Source organism: Nerophis lumbriciformis, linkage group LG10 (genome assembly GCF_033978685.3).
Source record: "Nerophis lumbriciformis linkage group LG10, RoL_Nlum_v2.1, whole genome shotgun sequence".
In the NCBI taxonomy this organism is placed as follows: Eukaryota; Metazoa; Chordata; class Actinopteri; order Syngnathiformes; family Syngnathidae; genus Nerophis; species Nerophis lumbriciformis.
Genome location: NC_084557.2, coordinates 29,844,475 through 29,868,090, shown reverse-complemented (window position 1 = coordinate 29,868,090; position 23,616 = coordinate 29,844,475). Strand labels below are relative to the sequence as shown.

General features: G+C 38.8%; 2 protein-coding genes across 4 annotated transcripts in view; one reads left to right on the top strand and one right to left on the bottom strand.

Annotated features, from left to right (window-relative positions):
• Window positions 1-15,544, top strand: part of necab2 (N-terminal EF-hand calcium binding protein 2) — a 360,801-nt gene extending 345,257 nt beyond the window's left edge. For all 3 annotated transcript variants that reach the window (XM_061969871.2, XM_061969869.2, XM_061969872.2), the window contains one exon: window positions 11,142-15,544. In XM_061969871.2, coding sequence (XP_061825855.1) covers window positions 11,142-11,170 — 29 coding nt within the window. In that variant the 3' untranslated portion in view covers window positions 11,171-15,544. The remainder of the gene's footprint in view (window positions 1-11,141) is intronic.
• slc38a8a (solute carrier family 38 member 8a) overlaps window positions 1-23,616 on the bottom strand; it is a 124,885-nt gene that overhangs the window by 60,610 nt on the left and 40,659 nt on the right. The gene's annotated exons all lie outside the window — the stretch shown is intronic.

Here is a 23,616-nt window from a genome sequence, read left to right as displayed (position 1 = left end):
CGGCTACAGCACCGGCAACAACACACTCTTGTTGTTATGCTGCGCTCGCGGCGGTTTGATGAGGTCATCAAGCGTCGCCAGTAAACCTCTCATGCTGCAGTCGTCAACTCCTGTGTTGTGTGTGGGAGAGGGGAGAAGGGAGAAGGGAGGGGCTGCTGACTGGGAGACGCATCTGCTCTGTACTTCCCCCTACGTCCGTACAGCTACGTTTTAAAAAGTCATTAATTTTACTTTTTGAAACCGATACCGATAATTTCTGATATTACATTTTAAAGCATTTATCGGCAGGCCGATATTATCGGACATCTCTAATAAGAAGCCCTAAAAATGCTTATTTTTGATATCCTAAAAGTGATCAAACACAGTTTTACATATTAAGAAACAATTACAGGGATACAATTTTCACTGCATATATTCTATAGTATTTAAAAAAAACATTCAGTTACACAACAATCACATCTTGTCAGAACTTCTTCATGCTGGAACTTGTTGAGGGGTTTGACCTGTGAGACGGCAGCCTCTGCTGGATTCGTAGCTCCAAAGCTATTTTTCCCCAAGCAGATAGCGCCACGAGACCACTTTTTGGATTCAAATAATCATACAAAAAACAAAGTATTGGCCTTTTAAAGCCAAGGAAAGAAATCCACGTATATGTGGGGTCACAAATGCTGAAGCACAAGCGTCAATGGGAAGATGTTAGAACCCAGAAATTCTATCACGGTGTGTCTGTTGGCTCCTTTTGGCAAGTCCTCTGGTAGAGTATAGGCGAGGAGCTGATGTTGTAATTAGTGAAGCTGCTGGTATTCCATCAAAAGTTTTCACGTAGAACAAGTCAAACACTGTAATTTCCGGACTAAATGTTGGCGATTTCAACATAAATTGCAACGATTAAAAAAAGCAGAAAGAATGGATAATCGAAAAAGCAACCACACCCCACAAGCGAGGATATATCTCATAATTACTAAAAATATGGATATAATTAATACAATCTATGACTTACTGACTGACTGGTCTTTCAGATCACAACCTCATTTCGTTCTCCAGCAAATTAAATCTTCTGAATGTCTACAAAACAACCCTGTTTCTTAGTGATTTCATCCTTAAAAGTATGCAGCAGCGATTTGGAGATGAAATAAAAAGGACTGACTAGAATACCATCCTATCCTACAACAAAATAGAGGATAATTGTAGGGTTGTTCTTAGTTAAATAAAATCTCAGAAACAAATCTCCCAAAGGGCAGAAACCGAACGTCACCTCCTGTAGTTAGACACATACTACAAAACAGCAATGAAGACTAAGTTTGAAGTCTGGACTGGCTGTTGAAATGCACCAATGCACGTAACAAGGTTTTTACACAGCTAACATTATCAGTATTATTGAAGGGGAGCCCTAGGAAATGGCGGGACCTTTAGCAAGTTTGAAATAGGGGCGGCATGGCTGAGTTGGTAGAGCGGCCGTGCCAGCAACTTGAGGGTTCGAGGTTCGATAAAGTGGTAAAGTGTCTTGCCCAAGGACACCAGCTCCCAGTGCCAGCCACACTGGTTTAAATTAAAGATGTAGATAATGGGTTTCACTATGTAAAGCGCTCTGAGTCTCTAGAGAAAAGTGCTGTATAAATATAATTCACTTTACTTCACTCAATAAGTTAATAACAAACACAATAAACAAGAATATGCTGCTCTAGAACTAAAGGTACAAACATAGGAGGCAATGATATTAGCAAATTCATTTATTAAATACAAACTCCGTTTCCATATGAGTTGGGAAATTGTGTTAGATGTAAATATAAACGGAATACAATGATTTGCAAATCCTTTTCAACCCATATTCAGTTGAATGCACTACAAAGACAAGATATTTGATGTTCAAACTCATAAACTTTATTTTTTTTTTGCAAATAATAACTAACTTGGAATTTCATGGCTGCAACACATGCCAAAGTAGTTGGGAAAGGGCATGTTCACCACTGTGTTACATCATCTTTTCTTTTAACAACACTCAATAAACGATTGGGAACTGAGGAAACTAATTGTTGAAGCTTTGAAAGTGGAATTCTTGAACTTTGCGTCGATAACAGTCTGGATGGTTCGCTTCCCCTTTGGTGCGGATGACACAATGTCGAATATTTCCAAAAACAATTTGAAATGTGGACAGAACACTTTTCCACTTTGCATGAGTCCGTCTTAGATGATCTCGGGCCCAGAGAAGCCGGCGGCGTTTCTGGATGTTGTTGATAAATGGCTTTCGCTTTGCATAGTAGAGCTTTAACTTGCACTTACAGATGTAGCGACCAACTGTATTTAGTGACAGTGGTTTTCTGAAGTGTTCCTGAGCCCATGTGGTGATATCCTTTAGAGATTGATGTCGGTTTTTGATACAGTGCCGTCTGAGGGATGGAAGGTCACGGTCATTCAATGTTGGTTTCCGGCCATGCCGCTTACGTGGAGTGATTTTTCCAGATTCTCTGAACCTTTTGATGATATTATGGACCGTAGATGTTGAAATCCCTAAATTTCTAGCAATTGCACTTTGAGAAACGTTGTTCTTAAACTGTTTGACTATTTGCTCACGCAGTTGTGGACAAAGGGGTGTACCTCGCCCCATCCTTTCTTGTGAAAGACTGAGCATTTTTTGGGAATCTACTTTTATACCCAATCATGGCACCCATCTGTTCCCAATTAGCCTGCACACCTGTGGGATGTTCCAAATAAGTGTTTGATGAGCATTCCTCAACTTTATCAGTATTTATTGCCACCTTTCCCAACTTCTTTGTCACGTGTTGCTGGCATCAAATTCTAAAGTTAATGATTATTTACAAAAACAATTTTTTTTATCAGTTTGAACATCAAATATGTTGTCTTTGTAGCATATTCAATTGAATATGGGTTGAAAATGATTTGCAAATCATTGTATTCCGTTTATATTTACATCTAACACAATTTCCCAACTCATATGGAAACAGGGTTTGTATGTTTAGACGGTGTACTAGAAATAACCAAACTGTTTCCCCTCCTAATGTTTCACCCAACCCTAGCATGGTGACCCAGCCTGTCTGAACTAAAACAGATGACTGAGGGAGAAATTAAGAAGATTATTTCTGCATTGAAATGCTCGAAGGCCAAGGATATGTAGAACTTAGACACAGACCTTTTAAAACATTCTGAGGCACTGATAAAACCAATAATGATGTGAGTAAACCAATTACTGGCTTCAAAGGACGGTATCTACAGTGACATCCATTGTTAATTCTGGTAACAAGGTATCTGCATCCAATTACAGACCAATTAGCATCCTCCCTATTTTATCTAAGGTTGCTGAAAAGTGGGTCTTGAAACTTTCGATTGAACATCCAGTAAAGGGTTTTACACCTGTGTGAAATTGGCCCCCCACCCCTCGCACACTCTGTTGAAATAATCTAATTCACTTGTGCAGTTGAACTGGTAGTTTGTGCAGTTTTTGCTTCCCAGTTATTAAACATTCTTTTATGGATCAATTAAAGGTCAACCCCCATTCTCCAAATTAAATGGTAAATGGGTTATACTTGTATAGCGCTTTTCTACCATCAAGGTACTCAAAGCGCTTTGACACTATTTCCACATTCACCCATTCACACACACATTCACACACTGACGGCGGGAGCTGCCATGCAAAGCCCTAACCACGACCCATCAGGAGCAAGGGTGAAGTGTCTTGCTCAAGGACACAACGTACGTGACGAGGTTGATAGAAGGTTGGGATCGAACCAGGAACCCTCAGGTTGCTGGCACAGCCACGCTCTCTCCCAAATTAGGCCAAAGTAGTCTCATTCATTTGAGCTGCAAAAAGTTTTGGTTTAACTACTATAGATTTTAAGTTATTAACGTTGTATGTTTTTAAGTTACCGTGTAATCAACGTGTTTTTTTCATTAACTGTCCCCAACTATGTCAAAATCTCCCCAAACTTTCCTCAATTGTTTGTGCTACGTTTGTGCTGCAAAATGTTTTGCCCTAACTATTATAGTTGTTATGTTCTTAAAGTTTTATGATTGATAATCACCTAACCCCCCCTCTTGTCAAAATCTCCCCAAACCAACATTGGTGCAGGTTTGGGCAGTGGAAATACTTTTATGTGCTGTTTTTCATTACTGAGTTAATAAAGTTTCTTTTATAGGTCAATCAAATGTCAGCCAGCCCCCACTTTCTCCAAATTAAGTCGAGTTCTCTTTGAGCGAGACACAGATCCCCTAACTGCTCCTGATGTGTCGTGGTTTGCGCCTTGCATGGCAGCTTCCGCCATCAGTATTCCACAATTGTGTTGTTCTGAATGTGCAACAACAATAAAAAGCCTAATCCTATTCCTTAGTAGACATTAGTGTTATAACCATACCAATATTTTGGTACCGGTACTAAAATTATTTCGATACTTTTCGGTACTTTTTTAAATAAAGGTGACCACAAAAAAATGGCATTATTGGCTTTATTTGAATAAAAAATCTTAGGGTACATTAAACATATGTTTCTTATTGCAGTTAAGTCTTTAAATAAAATAGTGAACATACAAGACAACTTGTCTTTTAGTAGTAAGTAAACAAACAAAGGCTCCTAATTTAGCTGCTGACATATGCAGTAACATATTGTATCATTTATCATTTTATTATTTTGTCAACATTATTAAGGACAAGTGGTAGAAAATGAATTATTAATCTACTTGTTCATTTACTGTTAATATCTGCTTACTTTCTCTTTTAACATGTTCTATCTACACGTCTGTTAAAATGTAACAATCACTTATTCTTCTGTTGTTTGATACTTTACATTAGTTTTGGATGATACCACAGATGTGGGTATCAATCCGATACCAAGTAGTTACAGGATCATACATTGGTCATATTCAAAGTCCTCATGTGTCCAGGGACATATTTCCTGAGTTTATAAACATAATATACTTTTTTTTTTTTTTTTTTTTTAAATATCGACGTAATCATAGTAATATCGACTAGATACTTGCCTGTACTTGGTATCATTACAGTGGATGTTAGGTGTAGATCCACCAATGGCGTTTGTTTACATTTTGATGCAGGGATGATACTTGTAAGAAACTTACTTTATTTGTCACCATGGAGGCGAGGATTAGTGATTTAGAAGTAGCTACAAAACTGCAGACTGCGGATGGACTATAGCCGCTAGCTAGCTAGCTAGCCATGTCTTAAAGCACCTCTTCCTGAGGGCGTTTCAGTGTTGTAACTTCACCTTTATTGTTAGTTTTTAAACCAAAATGCGTCCGTTCTCCCTTTTCTGTCTACACACTGTGTCTGCTTGTAAGTACTCTGTGATTGTGCACTGGCGAACATGCTCCTCTGCTCGTAAACCAGCAATGACTCGACGTGACTTCGACGCGGGCATGGGGAGGTGCGGGACGGGTATGTTTCAGAGACGGTATAGTACAGAAAATGATTCATTAGTATCGAGGTACTATACTAATACCGGTATACCGTACAACCCTAGTAGACGTAAGAAGGTCCACTAAAAAAAAAAGAAGACAGTCCAATGTGTTTTTGAGCCGGTAGAACCGTTCTAATTTTTTAAATCTTGATGATATTCTAAACTCAAATTTTTTTGAGATACACATTAAAAAGTAATTGTGAGTTTATTGATTTTAAACAAATCTAGCCCTTTTTTAACAGCAGATGCAGCAAAAACATATTCACTGTATGGTCTTGTCTCTCACAGTTTAAAAACCCGTTGAACACATATACAATAGTGCACAGGTGTCAAACTCAAGGCCCGCCACATCATTTCATCTGGCCCGCAAACACATGGAAATGTTACGTCTCAATAAAGTACTTATTTTCTCACTAAATGTTATAAATTTTAAAAATATATATGTACTGCCTGAAATCGCATACCTTTGAAACTTTAATAGTATCCATTATTGCAACAAATATTAGTTTTTGTTTTTGTTGGGCGGTATAGCTCGGTTGGTAGAGTGGCCGTGCCAGCAACTTGAGGGTTGCAGGTTCGATCCCCGCTTCCGCCATCCTAGTCACTGCCGTTGTGTCCTTGGGCAAGACACTTTACCCACCTGCTCCCAGTGCCACCCACACTGGTTTAAATGTAACTTAGATATTGGGTTTTACTATGTAAAGCGCTTTGAGTCACTAGAGAAAAAGCGCTATATAAATATAATTCACACTTCACTAAATAAAGATACTTAACTTTACAGCAAACTACCCATCAAATTAATAAAAATGACAAAAAATGTTACGTTCTTTACAGCATATCACTGTAAACTGAAAATTTTTGTGTTAAAATTCTGTTGACTGAGCTGTCAGTTTTTGGCTGTAAAATCTACCGTTGTTTTTTTGACGGTGTATTACTGTAAATGGAAAGACGGTACATTTGTTTTTACGGTAGAAAAACTGACAGCTAAGTTGCCAGAATTTAAAAAAAAATAACTTGTACTGTTTTTCCATTAACAATATTATGTTGTAAAAATCCAATTTAACACAAAAATTCTGGCAACTAAGCTGCCAGCTTTTTCTGTAACCCCCCGTCCACCCCCCCAAAAAAACAAAAAACAGTGGTACTGTTCTTCCATATACTGTAAAATGTTGTAAAAAATAAACACTATTTTACAGTCAAATCAAGGGATGAGCCTGGTGTGTGTTGGCACAAGTTAAGGAGGACAGCTGCTTGTTGAAAGTACAGCAAGTTTTGCTGTTGATGGTTTGGCGTGGTTATGGCCGACAGTAACCAGTTACCATCGTCCTTACATCTTGGCAGACGTCCCAATATTGATCCTGAACTGCGCCGGTTGATGTCCTGGTGTAGTTTGGATAGGATATATTCAAAGATAAAGGCTTAACTGGGTTTCTTACTTTTGTTATACCGTGGAACCTCAATTTTCGAACTTAATTGTTTCTTGAACAGGGTTCGTAAATAGAAAAGTGTGTATACTGAAACACATTTCACCACATAAGTCAATATTTTTGTAAAAGTTTGTACACTTTGAACACAATATAAAGCACTATACAGTACTATATATAAACAAATACTTTCTATTTAATAACAAAAATGAAACAGCAAGTAGTTAAACTGCTGCCCTGCCAACACACACACACACACACACACACACACACACACACACACACACACACACACACACACACACACACACACACACACACAGCCACTAGCCCTGTGGTGCACTCAGTTTAAAATCACAAAACTCCTTTAATTTTACCAGCCAGGTTGCTACAATGACCAGGAATAAGAAATAAAATCTGCTTTACCTTGTTGGTTGACTTGTATTTGCGTGCAGCCGAAGGGAGGGGGAGAGAGGAGGAAGTGTTGACAACGCTGTGGATACTTCCTGAAAGTTTCAAACCACACACCGCCCGTCTATTGTTTTCTTTGGACTCATATTGAGCTAACAAAAATAGAAACATGTTGTGAAAAGGTTAAAAAAACAAAACCTAAGTACCAAGTAGCACGGTAGCTAATAACAGCACTGCTGGGTTGACTGAATGAGCACCAGAGATCGATCAGCCCGCCCATAACGGATGTGCTGCTGGGCACAAAATGGCTCATACGTTCGTACACAGAGACAAGGTTCGTACATCAAAGCATCTTTTTTTATCCGGTCTGTGGTTCGTAAATTCAAAAAGTTGGTACAAGGAGGGGTTCCTAAACCGAGATTTCACTGCAATACTGCATGCCACTCTCTGAAGAAGATTGAATTATATATTTATATAGCGCTTTTCTCTAGTGACTCAAAGCGCTTTTACATAGTGAAACCCAATATCTAAGTTACATTTAAACCAGTGTGGGTGGCACTGGGAGCAGATGGGTAAAGTGTCTTGCCCAAGGACACAACGGCAGTGACTAGGATGGCGGAAGCGGGGATCGATCCTGTAACCCTCAAGTTGCTGGCACGGCCACTCTACCAACCGAGCTGTACCGCCCCTATACTGACCCCTGCAAGATGTGCTTGCAGGGGTCAGGACTAGGGATGAGTACCTGGGAATCATTGGTAGACATTTCCAGTACTTTTGTCTGTGTTAATAAATATTCCATCCATCCATCCATCCATTTTCTACCGCTTGTCCCGTTTGGGATCGCGGGGGTGCTGGAGCCTATCTCTGCTGCATTTGGGCGGAAGGCGGGATACACCCTGGACAAGTTGCCACCTCATCACAGGGCCAGCACAGATAGACAGACAACATTCACACTCACATTCACACATTGCTGTATCTTGTTTTGTTACCACATTTGTGAGTCTCAATTACAGTTACAAGTCCAAGACATTAGATGGCAGTAGTGAATAGTTAATGGTGTGTTGGCTAGTCAGTTAAGTTGTTGCTGTATCTAGTCGTTCGTTGCGCCCGAAAAGGTCTTAAGACTAGAGATGTCCGATAATGGCTTTTTTGCCGATATCCGATATTCCGATATTGTCCAACTCTTAATTACCGATTACAATATCAACCGATACCGATATATACAGTCGTGGAATTAACACATTATTATGCCTAATGTTGTTGTGATGCCCCGCTGGATGCATTAAACAATGTAACAAGGTTTTCCAAAATAAATCAACTCAAGTTATGGAAAAAAAATGGCAACATGGCACTGCCATATTTATTATTGAAGTCACAAAGTGCATTCTTTTTTTTTAACATGCCTCAAAACAGCAGCTTGGAATTTGGGACATGCTCTCCCCGAGAGAGCATGAGGAGGTTGAGGTGGGCGGAGTTGGGGGGGCAGGGTTGAGGTGGGGGGATAGCGGGTGTGTATATTGTAGCGTCCCGGAAGAGTTAGTGCTGCAAGGGGTTCTTATTATTTGTTCTGTTGTGTTACGGTGCGGATGTTCTCCCGAAATGTGTTTGTCATTCTTGTTTGATGTGGGTTCACAGTGTGGTGCATATTTGTAGCAGTGTTCAAGTTGTTTATACGGCCACCCTCAGTGTGACCTGTATGGCTGTTGACCAAGTATGCGTGCATTCACTTGTGTGTGTGAAAAGCCGTAAATATTATGTGACTGGGCCGGCACGCAAAGGCAGTGCCTTTAAGGCACGCCCCCAATATTGTTGTCTGAGTGGAAATCGGGAGAAATTTGAGAGAATGGTTGCCCCGGGAGATTTTCGGGAGGGGCACTGAAATTCGGGAGTTTCCTGGGAAAATCGGGAGGGTTGGCAAGTATGACTGGGAGACGCAACTGCTCTGTACTTCTCCCTACGTCCGTGTACCACTCCGTACAGCGGCGTTTTAAAAAGTCATCAATTTTACTTTTTGAAACCGATACCGATAATTTCCGATATTACATTTTAAAGCATTTATCGACATCTCTACTTAAGACTGTAAATATTGTACTTATTACGCACCAGCTGTTAGATTGTAAAATGCATCTTAGCTGTAGTTTTCATAAGCAAACTTGGCGGTGTTGAAATTGCCATGCAACATCGCGAGCGCTAATCAGTAGCATGTTGATAGAAAAGCTAATGTATTTTGTTGTCGAGCTTGGCACTTTTGAAAATGTGAAGCTTTTCTTACTTACTTGCAGTGGAGGGTTTTTTGAGCCAAAATCTTTGTTGGCATTGAAAATTGCAATATTAGCAAGAGGGAGATTGACGAGGTACGCTCTCAGTACTGCTGGAGTGTTTGCCAAGTGCCAAAGTGGCGTCACGCGCAACCCAGGTACTCTAACGTGGCGCTCGGTGGCTCGACAGCCATTCGGTCAGACTATTTGTGTTTGGGTTTTTTTGTAGGAGTGGGTCTTAAAGGGGAACATTATCACCAGACCTATGTAAGCGTCAATATATACCTTGATGTTGCAGAAAAAAGACCATATATTTTTTTAACCGATTTCCGAACTCTAAATGGGTGAATTTTGGCGAATTAAACGCCTTTCTAATATTCGCTCTCGGAGCGATGACGTCACGTTGTGACGTCACATCGGGAAGCAATCCGCCATTTTCTCAAACACCGAGTCAAATCAGCTCTGTTATTTTACGTTTTTACGACTGTTTTCCGTACCTTGGAGATATCATGCCTCGTCGGTGTGTTGTCGGAGGGTGTAACAACACGAACAGGGACAGATTCAAGTTGCACCAGTGGCCCAAAGATGCCAAAGTGGCAAGAAATTGGACGTTTGTTCCGCACACTTTACCGACGAAAGCTATGCTACGACAGAGATGGCAAGAATGTATGGATATCCTGCGACACTCAAAGCATATGCATTTCCAACGATAAAGTCAAAGAAATCTGCCGCCAGACCCCCATTGAATCTGCCGGAGTGTGTGAGCAATTCAGGGACAAAGGACCTCGGTAGCACGGCAAGCAATGGCGGCAGTTTGTTCCCGCAGACAAGCGAGCTAAACCCCCTATCGACCCTAGCTTCCCTGGCCTGCTGACATCAACTCCAAAACTGGACAGATCAGCTTTCAGGAAAAGAGCGCGGATGAGGGTATGTCTACAGAATATATTAATTGATGAAAATTGGGCTGTCTGCACTCTCAAAGTGCATGTTGTTGCCAAATGTACTTCATATGCTGTAAACCTAGTTCATAGTTGTTAGTTTCCTTTAATGCCAAACAAACACATACCAATCGTTGGTTAGAAGGCGATCACCGAATTCGTCCTCGCTTTCTCCCGTGTCGCTGGCTGTCGTGTCGTTTTCGTCGATTTCGCTTGCATACGGTTCAAACCGATATGGCTCAATAGATTCAGTTTCTTCTTCAATTTCGTTTTCGCTACCTGCCTCCACACTACAATCATCCGTTTCAATACATGCGTAATCTGTTGAATCGCTTAAGCCGCTGAAATCCGAGTCTGAATCCGAGCTAATGTCGCTATAGCTTGCTGTTCTTTCCGCCATGTTTGTTTGTGTTGGCTTCACTATGTGACGTCACAGGAAAGGGATATTGCGTGATGGGTAAAATTTTGAAAAAAACTTCGAAAAATATAATAAGCTACTGGGAACTGATTTTTAATGGTTTTAACAATTCTGAAATTGTGATAATGTTCCCCTTTAATAATTGACTCCTGTAACACACTTCACTGTACTTGACGGTGAAGCTGTGGCTAAATGACATTCCATCAAGTCAATAGTTCTTTCACTCCTCACTTTCTGTCTGTCTAACCTCTCTGTCTTGTCTCTCCACAGCCGCCTGGTGCAGCGTGAACCGGGCCTGAGCATGAACCACAGCCAACAAGACACCGAGACTCTTGGACGCCACTCCTTCTACCTTTCCTTTGCATTTCTCCCTCGACCACGTCCCTCGAAAGGTCTTAATATACATGTTTACACGGTGCAAATGAATGGTGTCTGCGGCAGTGACTACTGAACAAAGTGCATTTGACAAAGTGAACAGAAGTACATTTGCATCCAACCATCGTAGTTTGCTGGTCAATATTTATAATTATTATTATGAGTTGTGTTCTAGCCAGTTGGCGTTTGTCATGTAGCATGGACATCTATTGAGCTTTTCATGTAGCAGGTACCTGGGCTACTTTGGAAGGTCTGTTTGGCAATACAGCATTGTTTTTAATCGATCACAGAAAGCTCATCCATGTAGCTTTGACTCTATAGAATCTGTTCATTTCACATTTGGCCTTGCACACGGAAATGGTTTGCAATTTTTGTTGTCGTTTGTAGCCGACCACACAGCCTATCATCCACTTTCCTCACATAAACTAAACAAGGGAGTATTTATTCCCCATAGAATTTCAGCGCAGACCTCTCTATAAAGAGTTTGTATGTTCTCACGTAGAGATGTCCGATAATATCGGCCTGCCGATAAATGCGTTAAAATATAATATCGGAAATTATCGGTATTGTTTTTTTATTATCGTTTTTTTTTTTTTTTTTTTTTTATTAAATCAACATAAAAAACACAAGATACACTTACAATTAGTGCACCAACCCAAAAAACCTTCCTCCCCCATTTACACTCATTCACACAAAAGGGTTGTTTCTTTCTGTTATTAATATTGTGGTTCCTACATTATATATCAATATATATCAATACAGTCTGCAAGGGATACAGTCCGTAAGCACACATGATTGTGCGTGCTGCTGGTCCACTAATAGCACTAACCTTTGACAGTTAATTTTACTAATTTTCATTAATTACTAGTTTCTATGTAACTGTTTTTATATGGTTTTACTTTCTTTTTTATTCAAGAACATTTTTTTTAATTTATTTATCTTATTTTATTTTATAATTTTTTTTTTAATAGTACCTTATCTTCACCATACCTGGTTGTCCAAATTAGGCATAATAATATGTTAATTCCACGACTATATATATCGGTATCAGTATCGGTAATTAAAGAGTTGGACAATATCAGAATATCGGATATCGGCAAAAAGCCATTATCGGACATCCCTATTCTCACTTTATTCCCACGGTCCAAAACATGCATGTCAGCTTAATTGACGACTCTAAATTGTCTGTAGGTGTGAATGTGAATGCTAGTTTGTCTAAAGAGTCCAGAGTGTCCCACACCTCTCGCCTAAGTCGGCTGGCACAGTCTCCTGCTCACTGGTGACCCTAATCAAAATCAGCAGTAGAAAACAAAAAAATGTGTGAAAATACTATTGAAGCGCTAACATGTGAGGCAGTGTTAGAACTGTAGCTTTGTACCTAATGATCTAATGATAACACATTATGTTTCTATAATGTTTACAATAATATTGAAAGCGAAAATCATGAGATTTTTCATTTTATTTCGCTCATGGTATTAAAGAATAAATAATGACCAAACACTGGGCCACCTCTGGTGTCTTAAGTCTTGAGAAAATTCTGCCAGCTGATCCAAATGAACATAGAAACCCCCAGTTTGCTGTATTCACCAATGATGAACCAATCCAGCATGAGCAAATAGCCTTTGCTTTTAACAAATTAGCGTATTTACCAGACTGTAAGCCGCACACTAAATTTCACAAGAAAAATGATTTGTTCATGTATTAGCCGGACCGGACTATAAACCGCAGATATATACCAGTACATTGGGACATAGAAAGATTTTGTAAATGTTTATTTACATACTTTAATTGTTAGAAAACGCTGCCTTTTACACGGCAGTAAAACGGCTGATCAAACAAAACAGAAACGTCATTGATGTCTTTATTTATCCTTCATGAGATGAATAAGATGTTCTCCTTTTTAATAAGGTTCACAATGTTTATTAAGAGTTATTATTCCTTGTACTTTGTAAATACTTTGAGTTTGAACAGTCTTAAGGTGGAACATCGTCGTACTTTGTTTCTTTGCTTAATCCATTCCATGATTTAGCCTTTCGCAAAGAAAAATTCATGGAGTAGCCGCACCCTTGTATAAACTGCAGGGTTCAAAGCTTGGAAAAGAAGTAGCGGCTTATAATTATCACTTATGCTGTGAAAGCTGTAAGAATGCTACCAGGCACCATTAGCACCACCTATAGCATTGACACAGGGCAGCCGCTGTTGTTTTTAATTGGCAGTGTAGTTCTGTGTGCACTATTACTACTACTACTACTAAATAATGCACATCTTTGCCATTCCTACCACTCTCACACAAGTCCTCTGGGATGGATTTCAGTCCCTTTGACTCTGAGGATAAGTGGTAAAGAGTAGGGTGCGGTTACACTAGCTTTTATAACAATAACATCTCCCAGCATGTGCAACTCTTTAAACATGTTATTTTGGTCAAGTTACAAATCTACTCTTAAATAAAGAATGCAATAAACCATATTGTTTACTCACACAGTATTTGTAAAGAGACATGCATTGGTCAATACTACATTTTTCTTTCTAAAAGTTGGTCGACGAGGCCCACTGACAAAGCGGCGAAATAACACTCAAACAAAACATTGGGTGTTTTTTTAGACTAGCTTCACACACTTCTAACCATAGGATAGTAATATTACTGTCATATACTAAATAATATGGTATTCAAGGACCGTTATGATGATGACTGCTTTGGAAGATGAAAGAAATTAAGATGTGTGTGAAGCCTCCATGACATAACCCAGCACCAGCTACAAAGCAAGACTCCAGTATTCATAAACATGTCTAGTTTACAAACATTTTAATTGAATTGGTTGAATTCAGTATTTCAATTGTGAGATGGGTAGATTTTTGCAGGCGGCTTTTACCTTGAAACCTAGCGAGAAGAGATTAAGAATATAAGGATTCGCTTTTGGCACTTTTTGTGTCATACTTGTCTAAAATGATGCTGGGTTGCTTATTTTAGCGTGTAGAGATTGTACATATGGAAATTGTGTTATGATGTAAATCTTGTCCGTCGTTTCTCTATCAGTGGCGTGATATTGATAAGTGCTGTAGCCTCTCATGAAACCTGTGCTGCATAGCATCAGAAACTCCGGAAAGACGCACAAATCAATGACATCGAATATAAAAGCCTTAACAATCGCCAGGGTACTTTTTCTTTTAATGTTGTTCCCAGAAAATGTGTTGCTAGTAAGCAACTAATTCCCACTTAAACATTTACTCACACGTTTGACTTCTTGATTCCACACGCTGGAGCAGTCCGGCAAAAACTGTATTCCCTCAAATGGTGGTCTTGGTTATATATTCGGTACACCTAACAAATCAACACCTCTCCACAAATGAATGACTCCGTTTTCCCCTGTGGAGAAGCTGAACGTACTATAGCCGCACTTCTACCAAGCGGTACTTTTTGGTATGGTACCCTCTAGGGGTGTCTGGATCCGATATCAGCAAAAAAGACAAGAATCGGCTTACATGTAAAATCTCTGATACAAGCAGTCCTGCAGCGAAACAGCCAGTTGACATCTAAATGTCCTCCAGTCAACACGCAAAGTTATAAATAAATAATAAATGGGTTGTACTTGTATAGCGCTTTTCTACCTTCAAGGTACTCAAAGCGCTTTGACACTACTTCCACATTTACCCATTCACACACACATTCACACACTGATGGAGGGAGCTGCCATGCAAGGCGCTAACCAGCACCCATCAGGAGCAAGGGTGAAGTGTCTTGCTCAGGACACAACGGACGTGACGAGGTTGGTACTAGGTGGGGATTGAACCAGGGACCCTCGGGTCGCGCACGGCCACTCTACCACTGCGCCACGCCGTCCCTGTTGGTCTTTTCATGTATTTTAGTGAAGTCATTTACAAAAGGTAAACATGGTGGGCGACAGGCTACTAGGAGCTAGCAACGACACAGCCGCTAAGCACAAAAGTATCCAGTAACAAATGTGTCCGCATCATCAAACTTCCTCTGATGACCTTAATTTTATTAATTATTGTGACCACTGCGTGTTGTCAAAAAACAAACTATCACTCCACTTCCAGAGCACAAAACTGTCATAAGGTTAGTGTTTGTTGTATAACTACCATTGTTCTTGGAGTGACTTCACTTGCTCAAGTCTTTAACATTGCACACTAGAAAAAATAAATGTGCTATACAACATGCTGATACAGTATCTTATGGGATTCATATCGGTATTGACCAGTACTAAAGGTTCCAATATCAGTATCATATCGGAAGTAAAGAAGTTGTATTGGGACACCCCTAATATCCTCCACCTAGTGAGTTTCCACCACAAGTGTGAAGCTGACATCCATCCATCCATTTTCTACCGCTTGTCCCTTTTGGGGTCACGGGGGGTGCTGGAGCCTATCACATCTTTGTCGGCATTTATTTTTGCTCATTGAGGATTTATTGATGAAACAAAGGACAAATCTTTATCATATGTCACCTTTTCACCATTATCTTATTAAAATGCCTCAAACATAACTCATGAATGGCTTACTACTTTCAAGCGATAAACCGTAGTTTGTTTTTTGTGCATTATTTTGGCCGAGCTGATCACGCTGGCTGCAAATATATGTGAGGAAGTAAGTTGTCATTCCACTGCACTACATTATTAATAGGACAGCAAATAGGGAGGACAAGTAGATAGAGACGGTAAATGTAGGGCAGCAACAATTCCGTGACGTTCATGGCTGGTGAGGCATTGATTTACCTGAACCCCCCCCTTCAAGAGCAGCAGGGGTTCAGTTTCACACCCACCAGCGTATGGTGAAAATCTGAGATTGAACCGTCCATAGAAATGTATATTTTTAACATACACAATCCTACTGACATTATTAACTTGCAACACAATCCAGCATTAAGCCTTAAAAAAAGTCACACACACTAGTAGTCTAATAAGTCTAATTGTCACAACCACCAATAAATGATCGACAAACAGATTTGTTAAGCTCTGGCAGCATTGGACAAAGTTATATGCAAGTTTCACTTTGCCTCAGCTTTGGTGCTCTTAAGGACCGCCGAACAAAGTGGGACATCTCAGTGCTGAGCAAAATAACATTGATTGTGAAGCATAAAGATATAAACATGTAGAAATTGTGGGCCGGTAAATGTATGATCACATAAACTACATACTGTTTATTATAAACCTTGAGAGACTGAGTTGAGGTTTCTGTGGTTTATCCGTTACACAGTGCTCAATACTGGGGTAGAGCGGAATATACGTTAGGTCAGGAAAAAACACAGAGTCTATCATCCCTACAAGCCTGTTTTGCAGGTTTCTCTGCTCTTCGGGGGATTTCCCCTCAAGAGGAGAGAAACCAGCGAAACAGGCTTGTAGGGATGAAATAGACTCTGTGTTTTTTCCTGACCTAACGTGTGTATGTATTATATTAGGGCTGCAACTAACGATTAATTTGATAATCGATTAATCTGTCGATTATTACTTCGATTAATAATCGGATAAAAGAGACAAACTACATTTCTATTCTTTCCAGTATTTTATTGAAAAGAAACAGCATACTGGCACCATACTTATTTTGATCATTGTTTCTCAGCTGTTTGTACATGTTGCAGTTTATAAAGGTTTATTAAAAAAAAATATATATATTTTTTTTAATACAAAAATAATTGCCTCTGCGCATGCGCATAGCATAGATCCAACAAATCGATGACTAAATTAATCGCCAACTATTTTTATAATCGATTTTATTCTATTTAATCGATTAGTTGTTGCAGCCCTAATATATATATATATATATATATATATATATATACATATATATATACTCTCTATATATATATATATATATATATACACCGGTATATATATATATATATATATATATATATATACTCTCTCTCTATATATATATATATATATACTCTATATATATATATATATATACTCTATATACTATATATATATATATATACATACTATATATATATATATTTTTACACTATATATATATATATATATACTCTATATATATATATATATATATATATATATATATATATATATATATACTCTATATACTATATATATATATATATATATACTCTATATACGATATATATATATATATATATATATATACTCTATATACTATATATATATATATATTTTTACACTATATATATATATATATATATATATATATATATATATATATAGATATATATGTAGATATATATATATATATATATATATATATATAGATATATATATACAGATATATATATATAGATATATATATACAGATATATATATATAGATATATATTAGATATGTGTTACAGATTTCAAAATGGAAAACCTTGCAGAATATTGCAAAAAAAATTATCACGATGAGCAATGTTTAGTGCCTGATCGTTTGCTGCACTTCGGTGTACCTGATATATAACCTCCACCATCATCCTCGGATAAGTTTTCATATGGTCTTAAGAAGTATAACTCGCCCTACCACCACATCAGGACCACCATGATATTATTGTGACTATCGTTACTTTTTATAGTAAACAATCAGGATATACTTACACTAGGCCATTTGTACTGCGCGTCACACCTAAGCAGGGCACGTTCGGCTGACGTGAGCGCACTGATCCACGGCCCAGATATGCCTGGGCACACACACACATACTTAGACTGAGTCATAAAATGGCTGTAAAGCAATCGCTCCTCCTCGCCAGTTCTTAATGATGCCTAACACAGTTCATAACAGAAGTCAGGAGTACATTTGTGTGCGTATAAAAATGTGTCATTTCATTACTCGCAAGTAATTAATGACAGTCGCCTCCAGGCTAAAAAACAAAAAACAGAACAATTTGAAAGAGGACTGGAAATAATCCACAAAGTCAGGGAAAGTACGGTGATACAGCAGACTAGAAGTAATGGGCAAAGCAAACTGAAGCACGAATGCTCAGAATACAGACCAGCAGGGTCTAGGAATCGCACCAAAGTCCAAGCGCGGTACAAATGGTCTAGCATGTCTACGTCCTCAGACTTTGTCAAAAAGCACAATTTTAAAATGAGTGAATATTGTGATGTATTACAGAGTCCTGTAGTATGATGACTGTTTGTCCACCATTATAGGTTATATATTGTTATATACTGTGTGTGTTTTTCTTACAACGCTACCACCTTGCCAACCATCTCACTGTTAAATCAACCCTTCATTTGTGTATGACGGCCACTGGATGGAGTTTGAGTTGTGTGTTCCTGAACACACAAACTGACCATAATAGACACAAGTTGCTTTATCTGCACCTTACACAGTGTGCCAGTGTTAAAAGGTACTAAGGGGTTTGAGACAAGAACCTACTCTCACTATCAAGCAAGGCTTTGTTCAAATAACCTTTATTAGCCATAGGCCCTTTTCCACCAAAAGTTCAGGAACTTTAGGCTCCTGGAACATCTAGTTCCTGGAGAAATGTGTGGTTTGTGTTTCCATCGCATTTCACAGTTCAGGGTAGTTTATACAATCAATGTAAATAAACAGACAATATTAGGTTAAAGTTATTTTACTAAAAAGTAAGTAAATGAAATACAAAACGATATGAAGTGTACTGAATTGTCCTTAAAAAAAAGTCAGGCTCTTGTCTGATATGTCCAACAGTCAGAAAGTCGTCGTCTCGGTAAATGAAATTAAATGATTCCTTTTGGTCCATTTCAACTGTAAATAATGTATAAAAAATAAATGTCAGAATTTATCTCACATCGACAACACAAACACATCAGCTTTAGTGTTAGCTTGTTAGCATTAGCATTCTGTTCACACGGGTTGAGGCTAATAACGGACTACTTTTACAACACGTAAAGTAAATAGTTAATATTTTATGTTCTTTATCTTCATTCCACTCGTGTACTGACTCCTTTTTTCCACATTTGTCCAACGAAGTCTCAGAGTAGTAAGCAGCTGATGTCGCCGCTTCGAGTTTGGTTTCATATTGCTCCGTAAATACGTTTAAAAGAGTCCATCCACTTCTCGTAGCTTCGCGCATCGAAATGAAGTTTGTAAAAATAACAAACAATAAACTGCAAATGGTTAAAAGACTGCAAGATAGTTTCACTGATCAGCAGTTTTTAGCACACAGATGCCCCACAAAAGTTCCTGCAAGTCGAAAGTTCCTTTCGTTCTTATTTCTCTCTTCTTTCTCGCTGTTGTAATAGAAATACATAAACAATAAGAAATAAACAAGTCGTCTAGCATTCTGTAATGGTGGTTGTAGTGTTCGAAAGACGTTTTAGGAACGGCCCCAACTGTGTTCAACCAATCAGCGTTTGACAGCACAGCCCGCCCCCGATAAAGTTCCAGAAACCTTCCAAAAGTCCCACCTAGCTGGCAGAAACTGAAGAACTAAATCTACCCGGGTAGTTTTTGTTGGAAACACAGGGGAATTGTATTTACCCAGGTGAATGGGAAAGTTCCTGTAACAGTGGTGGAAAAGGGCCTCATGTACCGCATTTTTCGGAGTATAAGTGGCACCGGAGTATAAGTCGCACCTGCCGAAAATGCATAATAAAGAAGGAAAAAAACATATATAAGTCGCACTGGAGTATAAGTCGCATTTTTGGGGGAAATTTATTTGATAAAACCCAACAACCAAGAATAGACATTTGAAAGGCAATTTAAAATAAATAAAGAATAGTGAACAACAGGCTGAATAAGTGTACGTTATATGAGGCATAAATAACCAACTGGTATGTTAACGTAACATATTATGGTAAGAGTCATTCAAATAACTATAACATATAGAACATGCTATACGTTTACCAAACAATCTGTCACTCCTAATCGCTAAATCCCATGAAATATTATACGTCTAGTCTCTTACATGAATGAGCTAAATAATATTATTTGATATTTTATGGTAATGTGTTAATAATTTCACACATAAGTCGCTCCTGAGTATAAGTCGCACACCTGGCCAAACTATGAAAAAAACTGCGACTTATATTCCGAAAAATACGGTACTATAAAATCCTGTACCAGGTTCTTCTGAGTATAATATATTCTCAACTCCCCTTAGTATATAACCTGCAGGGTTTGAACACCAGCTTCTTATTAAAGGTTGCAGCGCTGGTTAACAGAATGCAAACATTTGTTTCATCAGGCTTGCAAACAAGGATGAGAATTACAGCATGTAATGAAGTGGAACCTCCGTTTACGAACTTAATTTGTTCTTGAAACGGCTTTAGAAATCGAAACGTTTGTATACTGAAACAAATTTCTCCATAAGAAACAATGTAAACATGAATAACGGTTGCACCCTCAACAAGAGTCCATATTTTAGTAAAAGTTTGTACACACTCCTGTATATCAAACAAACATAGCAAAGGGGCGATGGATCGACTTTCTATTTAGTAACAAAGCCAAAACAACAACAACTACCTGAACTGTCCTCATTTACTGCCGACACGTACACACAATTGTCACTAGCACTTTGAAATCACAAAATTTCTTTACTTTGACAGCCATGTGGCTACAATGATTAGGAATAACACAACATTAAATTAACTTTACTTTGTTGGATAATCTTTTTAAATGAGGGCAATGTGTTGACAACTGATGTTTCAAACCACACAGCTTGTCCATTGCTTTCTTAGGACTCATAATGAGCTAGCAAAACTAGAAACATGTTGTAAAAAGGCAAAAAACACCTAAAAGGCACACACAGTAGTATAGTAGCACCGGAATGAGCACCGGAGATTGATCAGCATGCTTGCAATCGCTGTACAAAATGGCTGTGCTACGTTTCATCCAAATTGGTGAATGAAATGTTCGTACATGGAGACAAGGTTCGTACACCCATGCATATTTTTAATTGGTCTTTGGTTCGTAAATCAAGGTTCCACTGTAAATGAAATGTGATAAATAACTGTTCAACTTTAACATTTTCCATACCTTGTGCCAATAAATTGTGTCAAATGGAAGTTATTTAAGAAGCTGCTGTGTCAGGAGGCATGTGGAATGCATCAATCTTTACACGTCATCAAACATTGTGTACTATTCGACAATACTAGAGTGCCTGAGTCAATGCAGCCCGATATTTTCATGGGCGGATGCTTAATGAAGTGTCCGAATGCCAATACCGTTTTCTCAACCATCATTTATCCTGCGTGCAACCTGTGCTTTGTCCTTCGACTAAATGACGACACTTTGAAACAGAGTTTACGCTGAATGTTTCCTGACTTTACTGAGTGACAGTGACATACGGTACGGAAACTCCAACTCCAATTAGTGCTTTGAGAAAAGTCACTGGGTTTACCTCAACAAGTGCTAGTACATGATTCCAGGTTCCAAAGTCAGGAAATTGCCAAATGTTCCCTCTATTAAGGCCACAATTAATTCCCTCTGTGACTGTGTTCTTTTGTATTCTTCAACTGAGTGCATGTCAACTGAATGTCTAGTGACTTTGCTGTAGTATTAGGCCATGCTAACCCTTCATGGGTTTGGTGCGTTTCTTAACATTCTTTTCCCTTCCTTTTCTAGTAGTCCTATATGACGGAGGCAGAGACTAAAATATATTATATACTGTACATGTCAGATGAGAAAAGTGGCATACAAGTATGAATATTAAATTGTATGAGATTGTTTCGTTCTTAATGTATGTTTCTGTAAAGCAGATCCAGTAGAGACATTGACGGGATGCAAGTATTTGTCCAAATTTAAGATAGTGTAGAGTGATGCAAATTCAATAAAGCTGTAAAATTAAAACTGCTTTGCTGTCTTGAAATATTTGCATTTTTCTGTGCATATTACCACCATTTTACCAACCAAAGTAGTAAATAGCATTAATAGTATGTAAAAAATATCCACTGTTCAATTGAACAATTGTGTCACAGCCAGGGCGCATTCCAATGCACACTCATCTGTGCGCTCTGCTGATTGCCCCTCCAAGAGCGCACCTGCGCACGCCACTCCGACAGCGGCTGTGCCGGTGCACAGCTGCAATCAATCACCGGCAATCAGCACACCTGAAGCTGATCATCTGACCTGCCTTCATAAGCCTGCACGACGTACTATCCCGCGTCAGAACGTAGTCTTCTGTTTGAGTACACTGCCCCTTCGTTCCCGCGTGATGAGCAGTGCGCCTCGTCTCCCCGCGTTCCCTCTGCTTCCGTGACTGCCTCTTGGATCTCGACCTCCCGCCTGAACAAGGACCTTCGACGCCTCGCTATACCCCTGACTTCCTGCCTGCTCACAGATCTACGAGCCTGTCTTTCCCCTCCGGGACTTCCGCCTCTCGCTCAACAGTTAATTCACACACATAGTCGCACACCATACACACTTGGATTTAGTCACACTTCATTCCTGATTATTATTATATATTGTGCATATATAATAATTAAATATAGGGCTATAACTACGCCACTGTTGTCTGTGCCAATTCCTCCTCCTGTATACATAACAAATTGTGTTTAAAGGGGAAATTCACTTTGCATTTTAAATAGTGAAAAACTGCAAATAAGAGGCAGCTAACAATACAGATAAGGATACGATCTATTCTGGTGCAACAACGTTCTACTATACAGGTGAGATGCATGATTTATAATCTACGGTAGATTTAACTTTTCCTAACTCAAAGGCAATAGAAGCAGTTCAACATCCTTCTTTTTCTTTATTTTATGGTGGGTCACAACCAAAGTTATCAGCAGCTGAAGTTAGCTAGTAGCTGACAATTCGCCAGCGTGAGCGAGGCGTTGTGTGACTACGCAATGTTGCTTTAGCTTAGTTAATAATATGCATGTCATGGCATGGAAAATGGAGCATTGTTGGCATTTATTTTAAAGATGGGCAAAATTCTCCCCAACAAGTGCAGTTCCCCTTTAATTATTAGGTGTGTAAAAAAAATCTAATTGAAATATTTTTTGGATGATTCACCCCCAATACACAGACATAACCTGGTATTGTGTTTTTATCCATGTGGGCATTTGAATTCAGTGTCAAGTAAACCTGTAAAAGTAAAAATACCTGCAAGGTGCTTTATGTCAATTTCTTTGGAATTGAATCCCACCCATAAAAACAAACTATAAACATTCAACGGAACTGCATTTTTTTGGAATTTTGCCCATCATTTACAATCCTCATGTGGGACAACAACATATATCTTTCCATTTTCTTTATATTCTAAATATTAAAAAGTAAGAGGCAGCTATCAGTGCAGGTGTACTATCTATTCTGCCAATAAAACATTCTAAATACTATCCAAAAACATCCAGAGCCGTTTTTTCAGTGGCGGGCCGTGCGTTTCCCACCTCGGCCTTCAGTGATGTCCGACTTCAATGATTACCTCTCAAAATACCATAATAGATGTCACCCATTGACCATTGCTGGAGAAATACTAT